The sequence below is a fragment of the Hemicordylus capensis genome, chromosome 3 (assembly GCF_027244095.1).
Source record: "Hemicordylus capensis ecotype Gifberg chromosome 3, rHemCap1.1.pri, whole genome shotgun sequence".
Taxonomy (NCBI): Eukaryota; Metazoa; Chordata; class Lepidosauria; order Squamata; family Cordylidae; genus Hemicordylus; species Hemicordylus capensis.
Window position 1 is genome coordinate 196,532,282 of NC_069659.1, and position 17,593 is coordinate 196,549,874.

Below are 17,593 nucleotides of genomic sequence, written 5' to 3' on the forward strand. Positions count from 1 at the left end.
GAGGAATCCCTGCTGTGGGGAGCGAGTCCAGTGCTGGATGTCATGGGGGGGAAAGGCCAGCGCTCCTCTTCTTCTCTTGCCCCACTGGGGGAACCTAACCCCCAGATGTGCACTGAATAAACATCCCAACATCGTTATCGTTATCCATGGTTTCGTTATCCACAGTGATGAACCAAGAACCTATCCCCTGCAGATAACAAGGCCTGCCTGTATACAAAAAGGATATTTTGCTGCGGAGGGGTGGGGGCTCATTAGGTCTAGGGTCCAAAATTACCTAGCTGCACCTCTGAACAGTCATTCCCTCAGACACACACTTATGGCTCCTTTAAAGTGCATTCACTTTCCACTCTCTACAGGGCACTTTCCAGATCACATGCTACAACAGGAGTAAAATGCTTCGACTTGGCAGGATCACGTTGAAAATGATCTCCAGAATCTCAAACTCCTACAACAGGAAAATACAGCTATTTTTCTGCAACGGACTTGCAATGTTGGAGCACTGTAACACAAAGAGTAAATCCAAAATAAGGCACTGGAAATGTGAACGGCACCTTGCTGTCAGTGCAAGGACTTTGGTGTCACAACACAGAAAGTACAGAAGGACACTTAGCAGATCCATAGTGACACTGGTAGGGTTTAATCTGGAAAGCGCCTTGAACTGCCCCATTATACTGCACAACAAGCACCGTCAGCCAGACAGTAAGGACAAGGATGAGCAGGATACACTGGTATAAAACATAAACATTTGAAAGTTTGAAACCAAACTACTAGAATAACTGAGGACAAATGCCATTTGGAAAGTGTACAAAATGCAACTATCCCTCAAAGTCCAGCCAAATAAAAACATCATTGCCCTCTAAGGATCCAGGCTTAAGGTCAAACTGGATGTGATGGAGCAGCCACATTTGTTGCCCATGTATCTGCTCCATTCATGGATAAAGCAGGCTGAATTCTACATGTTATTCCAAAAGGACACACAGGTGAAGGAAGCTGAACTTTCCTAGCAGTCTGTCACGGAGGCCCTTTTCTCCCTGCCCAGCCACAATACTGCAAGTGAGCAGGCAGAGGAGAAAAGTGCTTCATGTGACAGAGCATAGTGAGATAAGGTAAAGCAGGGAAGGATTCAAATACCTTTTGTTGTAAAAGCAGACACACACACTCTTCCCCTTCTTCATACCCTAAAAAGGCCAGACACAGAAATAAATATGACTGTCCCTGTCACATCCAGTTTGTCCCTTAGATGGCTCACTTTTGAGAATGAATTTCAAAACTGGGTGCTATGACTAAAAAGGCCCTGCTCCAAGCCTAGCTTTTACATTGTAGAAATATGTATATGCAGGGCCTCATTCAGAGATCTTCATGAGCAAGAGGGCTCTCTTTAATAAATGCTGGCAATAATGTGTGCATCAGCTATGTGGGTAGACTTATAAAGTCTTTACTTACTTCTGGTGTCTGCTTCATTTCCTTCAAGCCTTGAACTTGGGAAGCGCTAGCTGGGAATAAATTGGAGGGAAGGTGCTGAGGGTTCTGAGCATGCAGCATCAGTACACAGATCCTCTCCCCACCTCAGGGAAGTTCCAAATGCCACTTCCCTCTGCCTTTGTCTACACAAATCTGTAGACAGAGTTTGGCGGGCTTGGTTGCTGTCAAAACACAGAGGAAGGGCCAAGGTCCTCTGCATGCTGTAAATTCAAAATGAGAGACCCTGCTACGGAAATTATGCCTGCCAAGCATTAAACAAAAGGAAGGCCTTAGTAACTCTCAGCAACACAAACGTATTGGGGCAGGGAGCACAGAACAAAGAGGAGAGGTCAGGTGCTGCTGGAGATAAAGCCAAACTCCTCAGCATTTGGATTTGCAGGAATGCTCACAAAGCCACCACTAAAAATGTGACCTCTCCCACCCCACTCATGGTTTCTAATGTAATTCATTTGGGTGAGTGTTTTTTAACCGTAGTAGGCTTGCCAGTTTTTCTTGGCAGAACTCTTGGGCCCTTAAAAAGCACCCTAACAGGTATTTAGTAGGAAGATTTTCCTACCATGGAGATGCAATAATGGGGAATGTTTCATTTGATGAACTTCTGCCTGTCATGCAGCTGTCAAAAGGTTCAGATGCCCTGCCGGGGGTGGGGGGAGCAGTAACCCTAAACAGTGCTTTTTTAGGAATGGTTGCTGTTTTCTGGCCTTTCCCATGTGTCAAACAAACTGGCTGTCCTCCCCCAGAACTTTAACTGTTTGTCATCTGCCCCACAGCCACAGGAGTAACGGTTTGGGGGCTAAATTGGTGTCTTTCTTTTATGAGTACTGGTGTTTGTGTCCTGTTATACAACAGTGGTACCAGGTGATACCATGCAGTATTGAAAACCCCAATCAAAAGGAGAACTCCTAAGGAGAGAGATCATGGGGTGTCATCTCCCAAATTTGAAGTACCAACCACCAATTCATAACCACACATACAGATTATATAAACCCAGCCTAATGCCATTGCCACCCAGTAGAAAAATGTTAATGGTGGGTATATGTGGCACAGGGAGCTATAAGTAGCATGAGATTCTTGTCCTTGAACACTGATGCTTTTCCCAGCCACTGCCTGCATGTTCACATCTCCCATAATGTACTGGGGAGAGTTCTGCTTTTAAAGAATGAGGCGAAACATAAACTAGGTGAGATGCTGGAGATCTGCAATCAGATCTCCTGTCTGTTTCCATTTTCTTAAAAATCAGCCATGGGGGCCTGTGAATTGCACCCCTTCCCCCTACACATACCCTTTTTCTAATGTAAACTCACCCCCATCCCTCACAACAACTAGAGGAAACATATGGACTAAGGAAAACATACAGGTGGAAATGGGGGAGGAAGGGCAGAGGAAGGATTAAGAGCCCCATTTTCTTTCCATTGCTTCTCTTTTGCCAATTGCTTCTTCCCAAGGAGACACTGCAGCAGAGAAATGGACATTACATGCAGCCATACTGGAAAAGGTAGTTTGTCCCTGAAGCTTCCACAATCCAATAAATGAAGAGCACTATTGAAACTGAGGAGGCCTTGCCCCCATGATCCCTGCAGCTTGCCCAACCAAGTTCTATTTAATTCTCCCTCACGCATCACTCCTGCTGTGCCCTGGACACATTCCTTTGACCCAAACCATTTCACTGCAGAAAGGATACTGAAAATGAGCGTGATGAAGGCCAAGGCTGCAAGGATGCTGCGCAAGTGGCCAGTCCAGTAATGGCCCTTGGATTTTGCCATGCGGTAAGTCAGAATCGACTGAAAGAATAAAAAGAGCATGCTGGTAGGGAATGCCACGCCTGCGCCGATGTAATGTAGCACTTTCGCATGGTCCACCTAAGAGAGAGAAGCAGAACCTGTTAAGGATCCAGTTCAGACCCTGGTGGCCCCGTTTCAGACCCAGTCTACACATGCAGCACCATGAGGACCAAAAATCCTGAGGCTGGCAGAGTACACTGTACCACTCTTTGAATGGCGGATGAGGGATGCCGTTTTCAAAGGCTCTCCTACGTAAAACACTCCCTGCAGGTAAAAGCCTAGCAAATATCAAGGATAAAGGGTCTGGCCCAACCTGCTCCCTATTATTCTAGTTTTCTCCTCCCGATTGCAGAGCTTGCTACGTTTACGTTAACAAGTCGACCACACTGAGACCCCCTTCTCCCTATAAGGACGGATATCTATCATGCTTACTTGCTTAGCTTCTTACGATACGTTGTGATATCATGGTATTAGAGATGTTAATGCTGTTAGATGTCATGGGATCCTGGCAGTACGTTTGTCAGCAGGATAGATGTTTTTGAATGAATTACTACATGAAAAGACAAAATCCAGCTTTGGGGCCTCTGCTCAGGATTTGCTCTGGCATCCTCCCTTCTCTCTTGTTGCCTTCACTTCCTGTCCCGCCCTTAGATTTTCAGCCATGTTTGCTATTTAAAACATGGCAAGCAAAATCTTTTCAGGCTCGCTAACTTTAATACAGCATAAGATATATATTTTTTTAGTTGTCGCTTACTCCTACAGATATAGAGGTGGGACTGCTGGCAACATACGCTATGGCCAGTTGACTGAATATTTAGTCTTGCCCATCCTCATTTTAATGGGGCAATAACCTATATTACAAACTACATGGGAAAGAGAGGAGTAAACAAGCAAGGGGCATGTTTGTGACATGAGAGGTAAACAGAGCTGCTGACGTTTCTTCGAGCATCTTTCCCTCACTCCCAGCTTGCTCAGCCACTGAACAAAAATCCTGCTCTTGGCCTCATTGTCAGTCCATTAATCTCTTGGTTCATGCATCAACACAGGCCACTGTCAGAGATGAGACCTGCTTTTAAGCTGTTAGGGGGTCTTTGGATCCAGCTATAGAATTCTCAGCACTCCCTTTTGGGATTATTTTCTCCTTCACCTCTCTTAGCTTTGTGACAAAAGCAGCCATGCTGCCAAAGCAGAAGACTGCCTCGCCAAAGATTGGCTACCCTGAAGCTTTCCACTGCCTTGCCTATGTGCCTCCAACAATCCCAGTAGCTTGGCTGTCTCGATGCAGTAAGGGGATGAGATGCCTGGAAGAACTAAAAATACTCCTGTCCAGATTGTATCTGGAACTCACTGCAGAAGAAAGGAGTGATGCAGCTTCCTGCTCCTGACTGATGTTCAGCAGCCAAGGCTGAGCATCATTCACAGCCAGTCACAGGGTTAAGGGCAGCTTGCTGCCAAGAGGTTTTATATGGGACAGTCTTGGCTGATTTAATCTTCAATTACACAAATGTCTCTCAATTCCCATTAAGAATAGCCAGAGGCAGGAGGAGAAAACCAGACACTACAAGAAAGCAGCAGCTGCCCAAACACATTTTTTTACACAGCATTTCCCCCCCTTTTGGCATCTCTTCCCTCAGACACAGCAAACATCCAAAGTATAGCTGGCAATGAAGGGAAAGCAAACACAGCCAACATTAATTTGCCTGGCCCCTCCGGTAACAGCAAACAGAAGCTTCCCAGTCCAATGCTTAGCCCTTTTCAACTACAGGGAAGGAGGCCAGGTCACTGGCTGGAATTAGCACAACCTCAAACTCCACCAAGACATAATTTTTAAGAAGGATTTTCCCATAAATATTTTAAGAACAACAAACTATTCTTTGTTATTATGGGGGAGGAGTAAACGGCAAGGCCTCCAGAGGGATGCACTGAAGCTGACCTCTGTGCTAACATATAAATAATGTTCTTCCCTCTCAGTATAAACAAGGGACAAATAAGGATTCACTTGTGTAGGAGGGAACAAAGATTTCAGGAATCCCAATGGGCTGGGGGCTAATGGGGCCAACAGGTTTGGCTCTTCCCCACTGGGTTCTGCTTCTTGGTCATACTATTCGGTTGCAAACCAGCACTATGGCCACGGGATCAGTAAGGGGAGCACGTATGTTCCTGTTCCCTCCAGTTGCCCAATTGTGGGATGGTAGTTCGTTCAGACCAACCAGACATCCTTTGATTAGGTAGCAGTGCACCAGGAGTGGGGCAGACCATGCACCCACATCCCTATTTGCATAGAAGCAGACCAACCAGTCAGGATTGTCCCAACTGGTACATACGTGCGCCACACACACAGTCACACAGGCTGTGACAGCCTCAACACGCTGTCTGGAAGTGCCGTAATGTCATATATGCCAATTAAAGCACTTTTGAATCTCTCTCCTGCTGTTGGTGTGTACGTGTGAAAGGCAGAAAGGCAGGGTTAAATGCACTAATTCCAGCCAAATGTTTCCACCTCCACACAAACTGGACTGCAAACATTCTGACAGCCAGCCATCAGTGTCAAAAGGCTTCACTGCCCCAAGCAACATTCACTGCCCCAAGGACCATAGCTGCTCTCCTGCCTTAAGGCTTTTTATAAGTGGAAGAGTTGCATTACCTGAAAGTTGCCAACCATAATGAGGCCAGCTGCACAAATCCAGCCTGTAGCCAGCCCCAAGGTGTTGAGAAGAGAAGAGCCATAATGCTCAATTACATGAGCATATCTCAACAGGCCAACCAGCATCACTAGGAGCAAGAACAAGCATCAGTGTCAGCCACTGGCAGAAATGTCTAAATTTACACTACAAACAAGACCCACATTCCTGACCCACCAGAAACAAGGAAAATGGCAAGAATATCAAGGCCTCACACATGGGCTCTCAGTACTCTTGCCAAGGAAATGAAAGCCAGTTAATGCCTTGTTGGGGATAACCAGCAGTAAGGACAGTAGGCCTTCTATAATTCCATTCAGGAAGAAGTCTCCAGTTTCACATTGGAGCTACAAGCATGTGTTGTGTGTGTGTGTGTGTGTGTGTGTGTGTGTGTGTGTGTGTGTGTGTGTGAGAGAGAGAGAGAGAGAGAGAGAGAGAGAGAGAGAGAGAGAGAGAGAGAGAGAGTTATTATTATTATTTCTTGTTTACACAGTCAGACAGGTTTTATTGACTGGTTTGTTTTATCCAGACATCGAGTCCTTCCCAAGGACCTGGGATGCCAGAATTTTATTGTCAATTGCTATAGATATCGTTGCAGAATATAGGCTGTTCCCAGTAAAGCTGCTTTTTGTAATTGGCTGATGGTGATTTCTGTGGCCCCTATGGTGTTGAAGTGCTCTTCAAGGTCTTTTGGAACTGCACCCAGGGCGCCAATTACCACTGGGATTATTTTGGTCTTTTTCTGCCACAGCCTTTCAATTTCAATTTGTAGATCTTTGTATTTTCTTATTTTTTCTATTTCTTTTTCTTCTATTCTGCTATCTCCTGGTATTGCTATGTCGATTATTTTAACTTGTTTTTCTTTCTTCTCAACTACAGTTATATCTGGTGTATTGTGTGGCAGATGTTTGTCTGTTTGTAGCCAGAAGTCCCATAATATTTTTACATCTTCATTTTCTTCAACTTTTTCAATTTTATGGTCCCACCAATTCTTGGCTACAGGTAGCTTGTATTTTTTGCAGATGTTTCAGTGTATCATCCCTGCTACCTTGTCATGCATTTGTTTGTAGTCAGTCTGTGCGATCTTTTGACAACAGCTGATCAGGTGGTCCATGGTTTCACCTGCTTCTTTACAAAGGCAGTACTTGCTGTTTGTTGTGGATTTTTCGACTTTTGCTCTTATTGCATTTGTTCTTAGTGCCTGTTCTTGTGCAGCCAGTATTAAACCCTCTGTTTCTTTCTTCAAGTTGCCATTCTTAAGCCATTGCCAGGTCTTGGCGATGTCTGATTTTCCACTTATAATGTGCAAATATGGACCATGGAGTGGCTTATTTTTCCATTTTTCTGCTCGGTTCTTGACTTGTTCTTTCTTGTAGGCCTGCTTTGTTTCATTGGTGTTGAATAGTTTCGCATTATTGACCATCTGAAGTGCATCTTCTTTACTGTCCTTGATATATTCTTCAAGGCCTCTTTTCTCCTCCTCTAATGTTTGATGGACTTGCAGCATTCCTCTTCCACCTGAGCTGCGAGGGAGGTATAGCCTATCTACATCACTGCGGGGGTGCAGAGCATGATTGATGGTCATGATTTTCCTGGTCTTACGATCCAGCGTCTCTAGCTCTGCCTGGGTCCAGTCTATTATTCCTGCACTGTATCTGATAACAGGTATAGCCCAGGTGTTTATGGCTTGTATGGTGTTCCCACCCTTGAGTTTGGACTTGAGGATTTTTCTAACTCTCCAGATGTATTCACTTCCAATTTTTCTTTTAACTTCAGTGTGTGCGATGTTATCAGCCTGGAGAATGCCCAAGTATTTGTAATGTTCTTTCTCTTCCAGGTTCTTGATCTTGCTTCTATTGGGCAGTTCTATTCCTTCTGTTTTTGTTATTTTTCCTCTTTTCATTATTAATGCAGCACACTTGTCTAGTCCAAACTCCATTGCTATATCACTACTGAATATACAGACAGTGTTTAGCAGTGATTCAATTTCTGACTGGGACTTTCCATACAACTTCAGATCGTCCATGTACAGCAGATGGTTGATTTGACTTGATGTTTTAGATGTTTGGTATCCGAGGCCTGTTTTGTTTGGTATTTGTGAAAGTGGGGTCATGGCGATTACAAACAACAGAGGGGATAGTGAGTCCCCTTGGAAAATGCCTCTTCTAATGCTAACCTGTCCAAGTGTCTCGCCATTGATTGTTAACTGTGTACTCCACATGCTCATTGCTTTTTTAATAAATATCTGAATGTTTTTGCTGACACCAGTTGTTTCTAAACATTTTAGTATCCATGTGTGAGGCAATGAATCGAAGGCCTTTTTGTAGTCAATCCATGCAACACTTAGATTTGTTTTTCTTCTCTTGCAGTTTTCTAAAATCATTTTGTCAATCAGCAGCTGGTCTTTTGTGCCTCTGGTGTTTGGGCAATTTCCTTTCTGTTCAACTGGAAGCTGTTTGTTAGTTAATAAGTGTTGCATTACTTCATCTGCTGTTATGCCAGTTAATAATTTGAACATGGTTGGCAGACAGGTTATTGGTCTATAATTACTTGGAACTGCACCTTTTGCTGGGTCTTTCATGATGAGATGAGTTTTCCCAGTTGTTAGCCATTGTTCAATATCACCTCCTTGCAAAATGTGATCGAACTGTTTTGATAGTTGTTTATGAAGGCTTGTTAGGTGTTTAAGCCAAAAGCCGTGCAGTTCATCGTCGCCTGGCGCAGTCCAATTTTTAATTTTCTTTGCTCTTTCACTTATTAATTCTGGTGTTATTATTAGGTCTTGCATTTGTTGGTTACATTTTTTGACCTCTTTCATCCAGCCTGCTTTTTTATTATAATCTATTGGATTGTCCCATAATTTCCCCCAGAATTGCACTGTTTCTTCTTTATTTGGTGTTTCTAGGTTTATTATTATTATTATTATTATTATTATTATTATTATTATTATTTTAAAGGAAGCGTCTACCCCTTGAATTATGGATATCGGTTTCAAAACATACAGGCAGCATCAACAAACAGCTCCAGGTCACAAAGGAAATGTTCCAATTGGAGCTTAATGGTCTTTAATCATGTTTCTCAACTTAAATCTTTACCATATTCCCCTATTCCTCTGCCCCCAGTACTTCTTCCTTTATAATTACTATAAATCTAACATGCAAATATTGGGTGTTTCCTCCCTTCTGGGATTTTTATTCCACTGGAGCCTGCAGGCTTTGAGTGGTTTGCAATAATTCTAAACCAAGCATGTGACTCCATAATCAAAGATATTGCACAATGTATACATATAAAACCCCTTCAAATCCTAAAATTAAAATCTCAGCTAAACCTTTGCTGGTCAATACGTAACCCCCTCCCCCCACAAAGGATTATGCAAATTTGCCAGCAAATTTTGCTTTACTTGGCACAAGCCTTAGATATTTGACAGAAAGTATGAACTGTTCTGCCCATAGAACTGTTTAGATTAAGACAGGCAGTGTTTTCAGGCAGTACAACAATAGGCCAAATATGAGAACTTGGGTGTGTATTTGAGGTGCTCCTGCCCCATTAAAAACCTTGCACCACACCAGCCACATTCTTCAGCCTTCTCCATTGTCCACATATCACTAGGCCATGCATGTAACAGGTGATATTAAGAGCAATTAAAAGCAGATAAAACCGATAGAGTCTATTAGTGATTAGGGATGTGCCTGGAACCGTTCCAGAGGCGGCGGGGGTGTTCCTTTAAGGGTGGGGTAGGGTGCCATTACCCCTCCCACCACATTCTCCCTGCTAGCGCTCTGTTGTATCAAAGCCCCGCGGGGTGGCAGCATACCTTCCTTCCGCCACACTGCCCTCATCGGCTGGAAGTGGCCAGAAGTACCAGGCACATGTGTGCCCATCTGCTGTGCACACATGCAATGGGCGCACACGTGCATGGCAGATGGGCACATGTGTGCATGCAACAAGCGCATGTGCACCCAGTGCTTCGGGCCAAGGACTGCAACGGGGCAGCAGGGTGGTAAGCTGCCACCCCAAGGGGCTTTGATACAATAGAGTGCTGGTGGGGGAAATGCAGCGGGAGGGGCAAGTGCACCCTCCCTCACCCTTAAGGGAACACCCCCACTGCCTCCAAAAGCCAAAATGGCCCCAGTGGCCGAAACATTTCGGAGGCCTCTGTAATGGTCTCTGAAACGTTTCAGGCTCAAGCCTGTTAGGGATGTGCATGGAACCGCCAACGGCCAGTGGGATCTTCACTCTAGGGATGAGCACAAACCGGTTCAGAGGCCCTGTTACGGACCTCCAAACCAGTTCAAATGACCAGCAGTTTGGCTGGTTCAACAGCGGGGGGGGACCTTTAAGGAGCAGGGAGGCTGCTCTTAAAACCCACCATTATGTTTCCCCCACTGGCACTGTCTTAAAAAACGGTCCTGCAGGGTGGCAGCATGCCACCATGCAGCCCCGGTGCACATGTGCATGTGGGTGGCAAGGAGATACGCTGCCGCCCCGCTGGGCATTTTTTAAGACAGTACTAGTGGGAGAAACACGGTTGGGGGGGGGAGAGCACCCTCCCTGCTCCTTAAAGGTCCCCCCCCCCGCTGTCGAACCAGCCAAACTGCCGCTCCTTCAAACCGGTTTGGAGGTCTGTAACAGGGCCACCGAACCAGTTCATGCACATCCCTAGAGTCCATGCTTATTAGCACAAAGATAAAGGTTAGTATAAAATTACTATAAGATTAAAACTATGAATGTCTGTAAAAAGAGATAAAGGAGCTATAAAATTATTAAAACATCAGCATGTGACTATGGAGTCACGGTAGGGCTAAAATCTATGAGATGCTGTTGAAAGCTATAAGCTATACATTGCTGCAATGCTAAAATCTGTAAGGACAAACTAAGACTTTAAAAGCAGCAGTGCTGTATAAATAAGTTAGTTCTTGCTGGCAGTCAGAGCCTGGCAAATTCTGCATGCTGCCATGCACAACTTGGCAGCATTGTCTGTTATAGATGGATTATAGTCAGAGAGTAATAGGGAGACGCAATATTGCCCTGAGCCTCCTGGCCTCTGTCAAGTAGTGGGAGTAGTGTTTTGTATGTCTCTGTAGGACAGGCAGTAAAGGAGGACATGCTCAATAGTTTCAACTTGTCCCAAGTCGCAGGGGCACAGATGTTCCGGGAAAGCAATCTTCCTGTATCTTCTTTCAAGGACAGCCGCGTGAAGGGCGTCACAGCGAGCCCAGGGTAAAGGCCCTTCTGTGGTTAGGTACTTTTAGCTGTGTAAGGTATCCAGTCGGTGTTGTTATGTACCTTAGACCTTCGGAGAGAAGAGAGTTCAGAGACCTATCTAGGCCGGTTTGGTGTTCTGCATCCATTATGCAGTGTCCGGTAAGTGTTCTGGCCCACTCATTACCCAAGGAAAGTAGGTGGGATGGGGAGAGTCCAAGGAAGGATCGTTTTGCAGATAGAGATCGCTCCCATGTGGCTTGGAAGCCGTCTGTAAATGTAGAGGGGGCTAGGCCCATTAGGAGGAGGGATAATCTCAACCTGCTTCTAATTGTAGAGCAACTGTTAGAGACACAACAGGGGACTTGCAGTACTGCTCTTAGGAATTTGGATTGCACAAGCTCTAGGGAGGCAAAGTTGGAAAAGGGGCTAAGCTGGGCACTGTATAGAAGCGGAGCCATCAACTAAGCTTCAGATAACTCAAGGGCGCAGGTACATATTGGCCCCCTTTCGATCGGAAGAATTTTAGAATGGCAATGACGCTTCTCTGGGCGTTTGGGGCAATATAGCCACCATGGATTATGTTACATGCTTTTACCTTTTGCTAGTCTGAGACAGTAACAAAGATTGACTGACTCACTCGGCCATGCCGGGAACCCAGATCCAATTGGACTCACATGAGGCAGTAATTCTCACTTTTCCAAAGGGACAAAGACTCACCCATGAATGAACCCAGGCTGCAGATCAGACTGAAGAAGCAGCTCTCTGGGGGAAATGTGCCACACTTGCTGTAGGAAAAATATTGAGAAGGTATCAGGGAATGTATCTTGTGGCACCACAAGACCATTTCTGGCTGTTTTAGTACCACAGGCAAATACTGCACCCCGTGAGGTCCCAGCCCTCACCTGAATGATGCAGCCTCCTCCCATCCACCATAATGTCATGGCTAAGACCTCTGCCATGAATTCACTAGGTGGCTTTATGCAAGCTACATTGAGCCAGCCTCAGCCCTCCACCCCACACCCAGCCATCACCTGCAAAATAGGGATAATATTATTGATGTATCTGACAAGGGAAAATATGCAACCAATATGGTTGTAAGAATAAGATAATAAGCCTATTCACACGAAAGGAGGCTGGGGGTGGGGGGAAGGTGTTGGAAGGCTGTGCTGAACTTACCCTCCCCACAAATGATCTCTGTGTCCTCCCTGCCACCTCCTTGCTGCACAGCTTGGTTGTACACATGAGTGGTGCTCCTAGGAGATGTGCAGCTTTCTGGAGGCCATCTCTGCCTCTGGGAATCCCACAATGCACCGTGCAATGAACACAGTGTATTGGGGGATTCCTCCATCAGACAGGCACTCTAGACACCCATCTCTGTCTCCTTGGGCTGCGTGCAGCCTGAAGAGACACATAATCCCAGCAGCTGGGTTAAGGGTGCGCTCGCACCTTTAACCTTGGCTAAGAGCCAGGCTTAGGAGTAGGGTTAGGTGAGGCGGGAGCATTGGGATCCATGCAGATCAGGGAATGTAGATCACTCCATACAAGTGCCCTAGCCTGGGTTAGGCTGCTCATGAGAACAGCCTGAATACGCAGATCATGTCCTGAGTGTTCCAAAGGATGATATACATGCTAAGCAGTATTGCCACTGACCATGGGATTTGACACTGAATCCCAAGGAAGGCTTCTTCACCTGCCCATTCCTCACTCTTCACACGACTGCTTCAGACATGCCCTGTCCTGCTCTATCCCCTACAGAAAGATGCCAATCTAGGTAGTCATCTTGATGAGTGGTGGGACCAGCCCTGTCGGGAGCAAACCTACCCTGGCTTCTACAGGAATAGGCTTTTCTAAATCATTGTACAGAATGACTGCTAACCTACTTCCTATGAATTCCCTGCCCCCTGTATAGGACTCAAAGAACGGCAGGGTGGGTTTCTGACATGGTGCTGGGCAAACAGTTGCCTAAACCCATCCTTTAAGTTCTCTGCAACACAGAGAGCCTATTCACACAATGAGTGAGCGGGTGGGGTGGGGAGGCTGTGCTGAACTTACCTTCTCCCCAGACAATCCCCATGCCCTCCCCACCACCTCCTTGCCATGTGGCTCAGCCGCACACATGAACTGAGCTCCCGAGAGCCGTGCAGCTTTCCAGAGACCATCCCAGCTTCTGGGAATCCCAAAATGCACCGCGTGACAAGTGTGGTGCACTGGGGAATTCCCCCGTCAGCCAGGCACTCTAGGCACCTGTCTCTGTGTCTCTTCGGGCTGCCTGTAGCCCGAGGAGACTCACAATCCCAGCAGCCAGGTTAAGGGCACACTCACGCCTTTAACCTCGGCTAAGAGCCAAACTTAGGAGTAGGGTTAGGCTGGGCAGGAGGGCCAAGATCCATGTGGAGATCCACATGGAGATCCACATGGGCTGCCCTAGCCTGGGTTAGGCTGTTCGTGAGAACAGCCTTATTGTCAGCAGTTGGTGGGTATATCCTCGGTTTCCATACCCTGCCTTTCACAGGTTAAGGAGGCCCACTAAGGGTGTTGGATCTGAAGGCTTCACAAATCATTAAGCTGAGAAATTAAAATTCTTTGTATACTTTCATATTACTTTTAAAAACTGGCACACACACATTCCAAAACTCTGTGATTTCTTGGGGAGGAGGAGGGCAGAGGACTTAAAATAGAATATTTTCACATGCTTCCCTTCAAAACAGAGGACTCCAAGTATACCAGAAAATGGATAAGGCAATTCTATACTATCAAAAGAGTTCAAATTTGAGACATAAGTAATTCAAGAACCACAGATTACTAGATTAGTCCGAAAATTTGCACGTCTCTTAATGTTAGGTTCCAGCCTTAGTAGTTTTTGCAGACAAGAGCTGGCATATCTGACAATTACATTTCCTCTGGAGTAGAGATAGTTGGTTGTCAGGCAGAACAAAGTCCAAGTAAAAGTCACATATATGCATTAGTTCTTCTTACATAAGTAATCAAATGCTTTGGTTATGACACAGCAAATGTAGACAACAGAAAGAAGAAATAGCAAAAACAAACTCACACACACCACCTTTCGCTTTCTTTTAATTAAATTAAGAGCTGGATTTTTTAAAGCTCTCTAGGTAACCAAAGTCAATTCAGTCATATTACCTACTTAAAAGAGATAGCATAGACTTTTGCATGTTCTGTTTAGATTTATGCCTGGGCTGTTTCTGCAGACAAAAGCCTAGGATGACTGCTAATTAAATTTCTTCTTAGCCAGAGCCAAGAGATGCTTAGGCAACATAATATCCAAGCAAAACACAACTAGTGGGTGGAGTCATGGTTGGTTTTGGCCCACCAGGGCATTTGAGTTGTGCAGCCCTGCCTTTCAGTCACCTTAATCTAGCAGAGTCCTGCCACTCCTCAGTCTGGCATGAGTGAGATTCTGGTTGCTCTCTTCTGAACTATGGAACTCCAACGCCAGCTCTTCCAAGGAGCAAGCAAGCTCCACTCTGGCCTCTTATTTACCTGACCTTAACTTCTTGGACAATGCCAGAGGTACTCACCTCAAACCCAAATCTTTTCAAGGTACATGGGAAGAATTATAATATTCTGTGGGATAGCATGTCCATAGAAGATGCCTCCTTATTTGCAAATATCACCTTTGTTCCTCACCCCTTAACTACATAATACTTCAAACTCAGAGTGAATCAAACGCAGAAAACGCAGGAGCAGCAGCATAAGCAAGTTGCAAGGTAAAACAAAATGGGAATGCAAATTACTTCTAGACAGCTGCTGCTGGGGGGTGGGTGTTGTCCCTTGGTATTGTTATTTCAGCTCTCAGCAATCTTGCCATTGTCAGGCTGGCTTAGACAATGGATACATTCCTTCTTTTATAGACTGATCTCTTATGCAACTTGTCCAGCTAGAAAAATATGTCAGATGACAAGTTTAATTTATCCCTGAAGACCTAGGATAGGAGATTACAAGGAGTCAGAGGGTCATATCACCAAGTAGGTAATATGACTGAATTGACTTAGGTTACCTTAGGTCAGCTTCTGATCAATTGCAATTGTACAATGGAATGTCATCATTCCATTACTCCATTGAAGTTATTGGTTTTTCCCTAGCTGCTGGCATAGGTGAGAATGAGATGGTGGTAATAGCGAAAGAACAGAGAAAGGAAGACTGATCTGGTCAACTGCCCAGTCTTCAACTAAGACATAGTTTAGCAAAAGTGTTCAACAATCTGATAGGTCCTTTTCCCACACATAATTCTCCAGTCACAGTATCAAGGGGAGGAACTTGTCAAGGTCTATAAGAGATAGCTTGGTTTTTTTTGCCTATGTTAGTTATTTCTCCTTGGAGACTCGGTGTTTTCAGGTTATTCTGTTTGTTCTTTGGCTTTGTGTAGAAACAGTTCCCAATCAGTCACCATTTCTTTAAATATTTTCAATAAATTCTACGCTGGATTTCCCATCCTTTCCCATTTCCTAGTGCCTAATTATTTATATTTGTATGAAATAACAATGAAAACAAATGTGGTTTTAATGAATGAATAACTAAACAAATTAAGTTAATTTAAAAATAATTCTTGTACACCACTACAGAGGTCTACAAGTTGCTTCTCAGTTCCAAGCATCACCCACCATCCTTTCCCAAGAATCAAAGATCAGCATTCATTACCTGACAAGAGGAACATGATCCAATGTGCAGCAGAACATGGGGCTATCTAGTTCACAGGATTGGTTATAAATCCTGTAACAGAGAAGTGGGGTGAAAAGGAATGTGTGTTAATCAATCATCTTTATTATGGTCTTAGACCAGCATAAGTAGGTACAAGCATAGAAAGTTATACAAATGTGTGTTACATGAAACCTTTGCACCTCTAAACAATGCAATAGATTTTAGACTTTATCTAGAAGGGCTGAAAATTGTTTGAAAAATAAACAGGCTTGCTGTAACTAACGTTCTTTATCTGTGCATTCAAACACATGGATAATCCTGCACCTGCTCCTTGGAACCTTCCAGATCTAAAGAGCAAGCACCCATGCTGCTCCCCCTTAAGGGGGACATCCCTCTGACTGGGTATGCCTCAAGGGCGGAGTGAGCCCCCTTCTGACAGCTGCAGACATGTACCTGTGTGTACCAAGGATGCCTGCAGTGGGGAAGGTGAGCAGATTGTGTGATTGCACAGATCACCAGAAAGATATCAGCCAGCCCTTGGAAAAACAAAAGGAAAGAAAAAGAAACATTGGCTGACATCCAGACAAAATTACTTGATGGAAGTCCTACTGAAATTAAGTGGTACTTTAGAATAACTTCTGAATAGTACTATTGAGTAACTTCGTCTGGATGCCAGTAATTGTTTCGAAGACAAAATTATGCACAGTTAATGGAGACGTAGTTGTGCAAATATTGTTAAACCGTTCTAGTTGCAAAATTTAGGATTCTGTGGCACAGAATTGAGGGTTTTGTCACTCATCACCAAGTATACACACCTGCTGTGGCTACAGCTGCCTGTTGCTCCACTGAAGCAGAGCAATTTGGTATTGACAGATCCTGGCAAACATGAAATGTGGGCAATGCAAGTGACTATGAAACAGACCTAGAGTAACACAGATTAAAAGCACTTGGCTAATTCTATATGAGAAGCAGAGTCATCTGAAGAAGTATAGCAAGAGACAGATGCTGCTGGGAGTGTTTCAGTTTGAATCAGCTAAAAAATGGAGAGGTTAAAGATTGCAAGCACTCAACACTCCCTGCCCCCCACCCAAAAAAAACTAGACAGTAAACATCTGGCACCATTCTCACTCCTCCCAAAGTTCCATTTTGTTTACGTCCTGGAGTTATGTGAAGGCAAAGTATACACACAGGCAACCTCCTTCCCCACCCGCCCACCTTTCCACTCTCTCTCCTGCCCTCCCACTGCCCCCAAACCACAGAGTTCTTGGCTCAATTCAACATCATCATTTTTCTGTTTGTGCTACAGAGGCAACTGGGAACATATAGTGGATTCTTTCAGTTTACAGCAGAATGAATTATTTTACATGAAACGAAATGTATACCTATTTGTATTTTATCTTCCACATTTAATCAGAAATTTGCCAGCTGGAAAAGCAGAATCAAACTAAATACAGTCCCTTTCTTGGCTGAACTGTTTGAGAAAAAACTTCTGGGAAGCAAATGCTGCCTTTTCTTAGCCTCATCCTGTAACTCCTCTGCAATAATTTCTCCCTTGGCTAAATTGAAAAATTGCAGGAAACTTTTGCTGAGCACTATGAAAACTGGAGCACAATCATGTTCAGTCCAAAGGGAGCTAATCTCAGCCTTCACTACAGAAACCTCTATACTACTTCATCATTTTATTTTAAAAAGAAGAATTTTCTCAAAAAACAAAAACAAAACAGGTGCCTACCAGATGTACAGGTGAAACTCGGAAAATTAGAATATCGTGCAAAAGTCCATTAATTT

The 17,593-nt window shown here is 44.5% G+C and overlaps 1 protein-coding gene across 11 annotated transcripts in view; it reads right to left on the bottom strand.

The window, feature by feature from the left end:
• The window catches only part of LOC128351998 (transmembrane protein 150A-like), a 69,354-nt gene that overhangs the window by 11,707 nt on the left and 40,054 nt on the right, over positions 1-17,593 (bottom strand). For 9 of the 11 annotated variants that reach the window (XM_053312119.1, XM_053312129.1, XM_053312120.1 and 6 more), the window contains exons 3-6: positions 15,806-15,877; positions 11,864-11,931; positions 5,908-6,035; positions 535-3,341 (exon numbers count right to left, since the gene is read on the bottom strand). In XM_053312119.1, coding sequence (XP_053168094.1) covers positions 2,823-3,341; positions 5,908-6,035; positions 11,864-11,931; positions 15,806-15,877 — 787 coding nt within the window. In that variant the 3' untranslated portion in view covers positions 535-2,822. Of the gene's footprint in view, positions 1-534; positions 3,342-5,907; positions 6,036-11,863; positions 11,932-15,805; positions 15,878-17,593 lie in introns of those variants that run through there. The other 2 variants (XR_008320164.1, XM_053312123.1) reach the window with 2 other exon arrangements.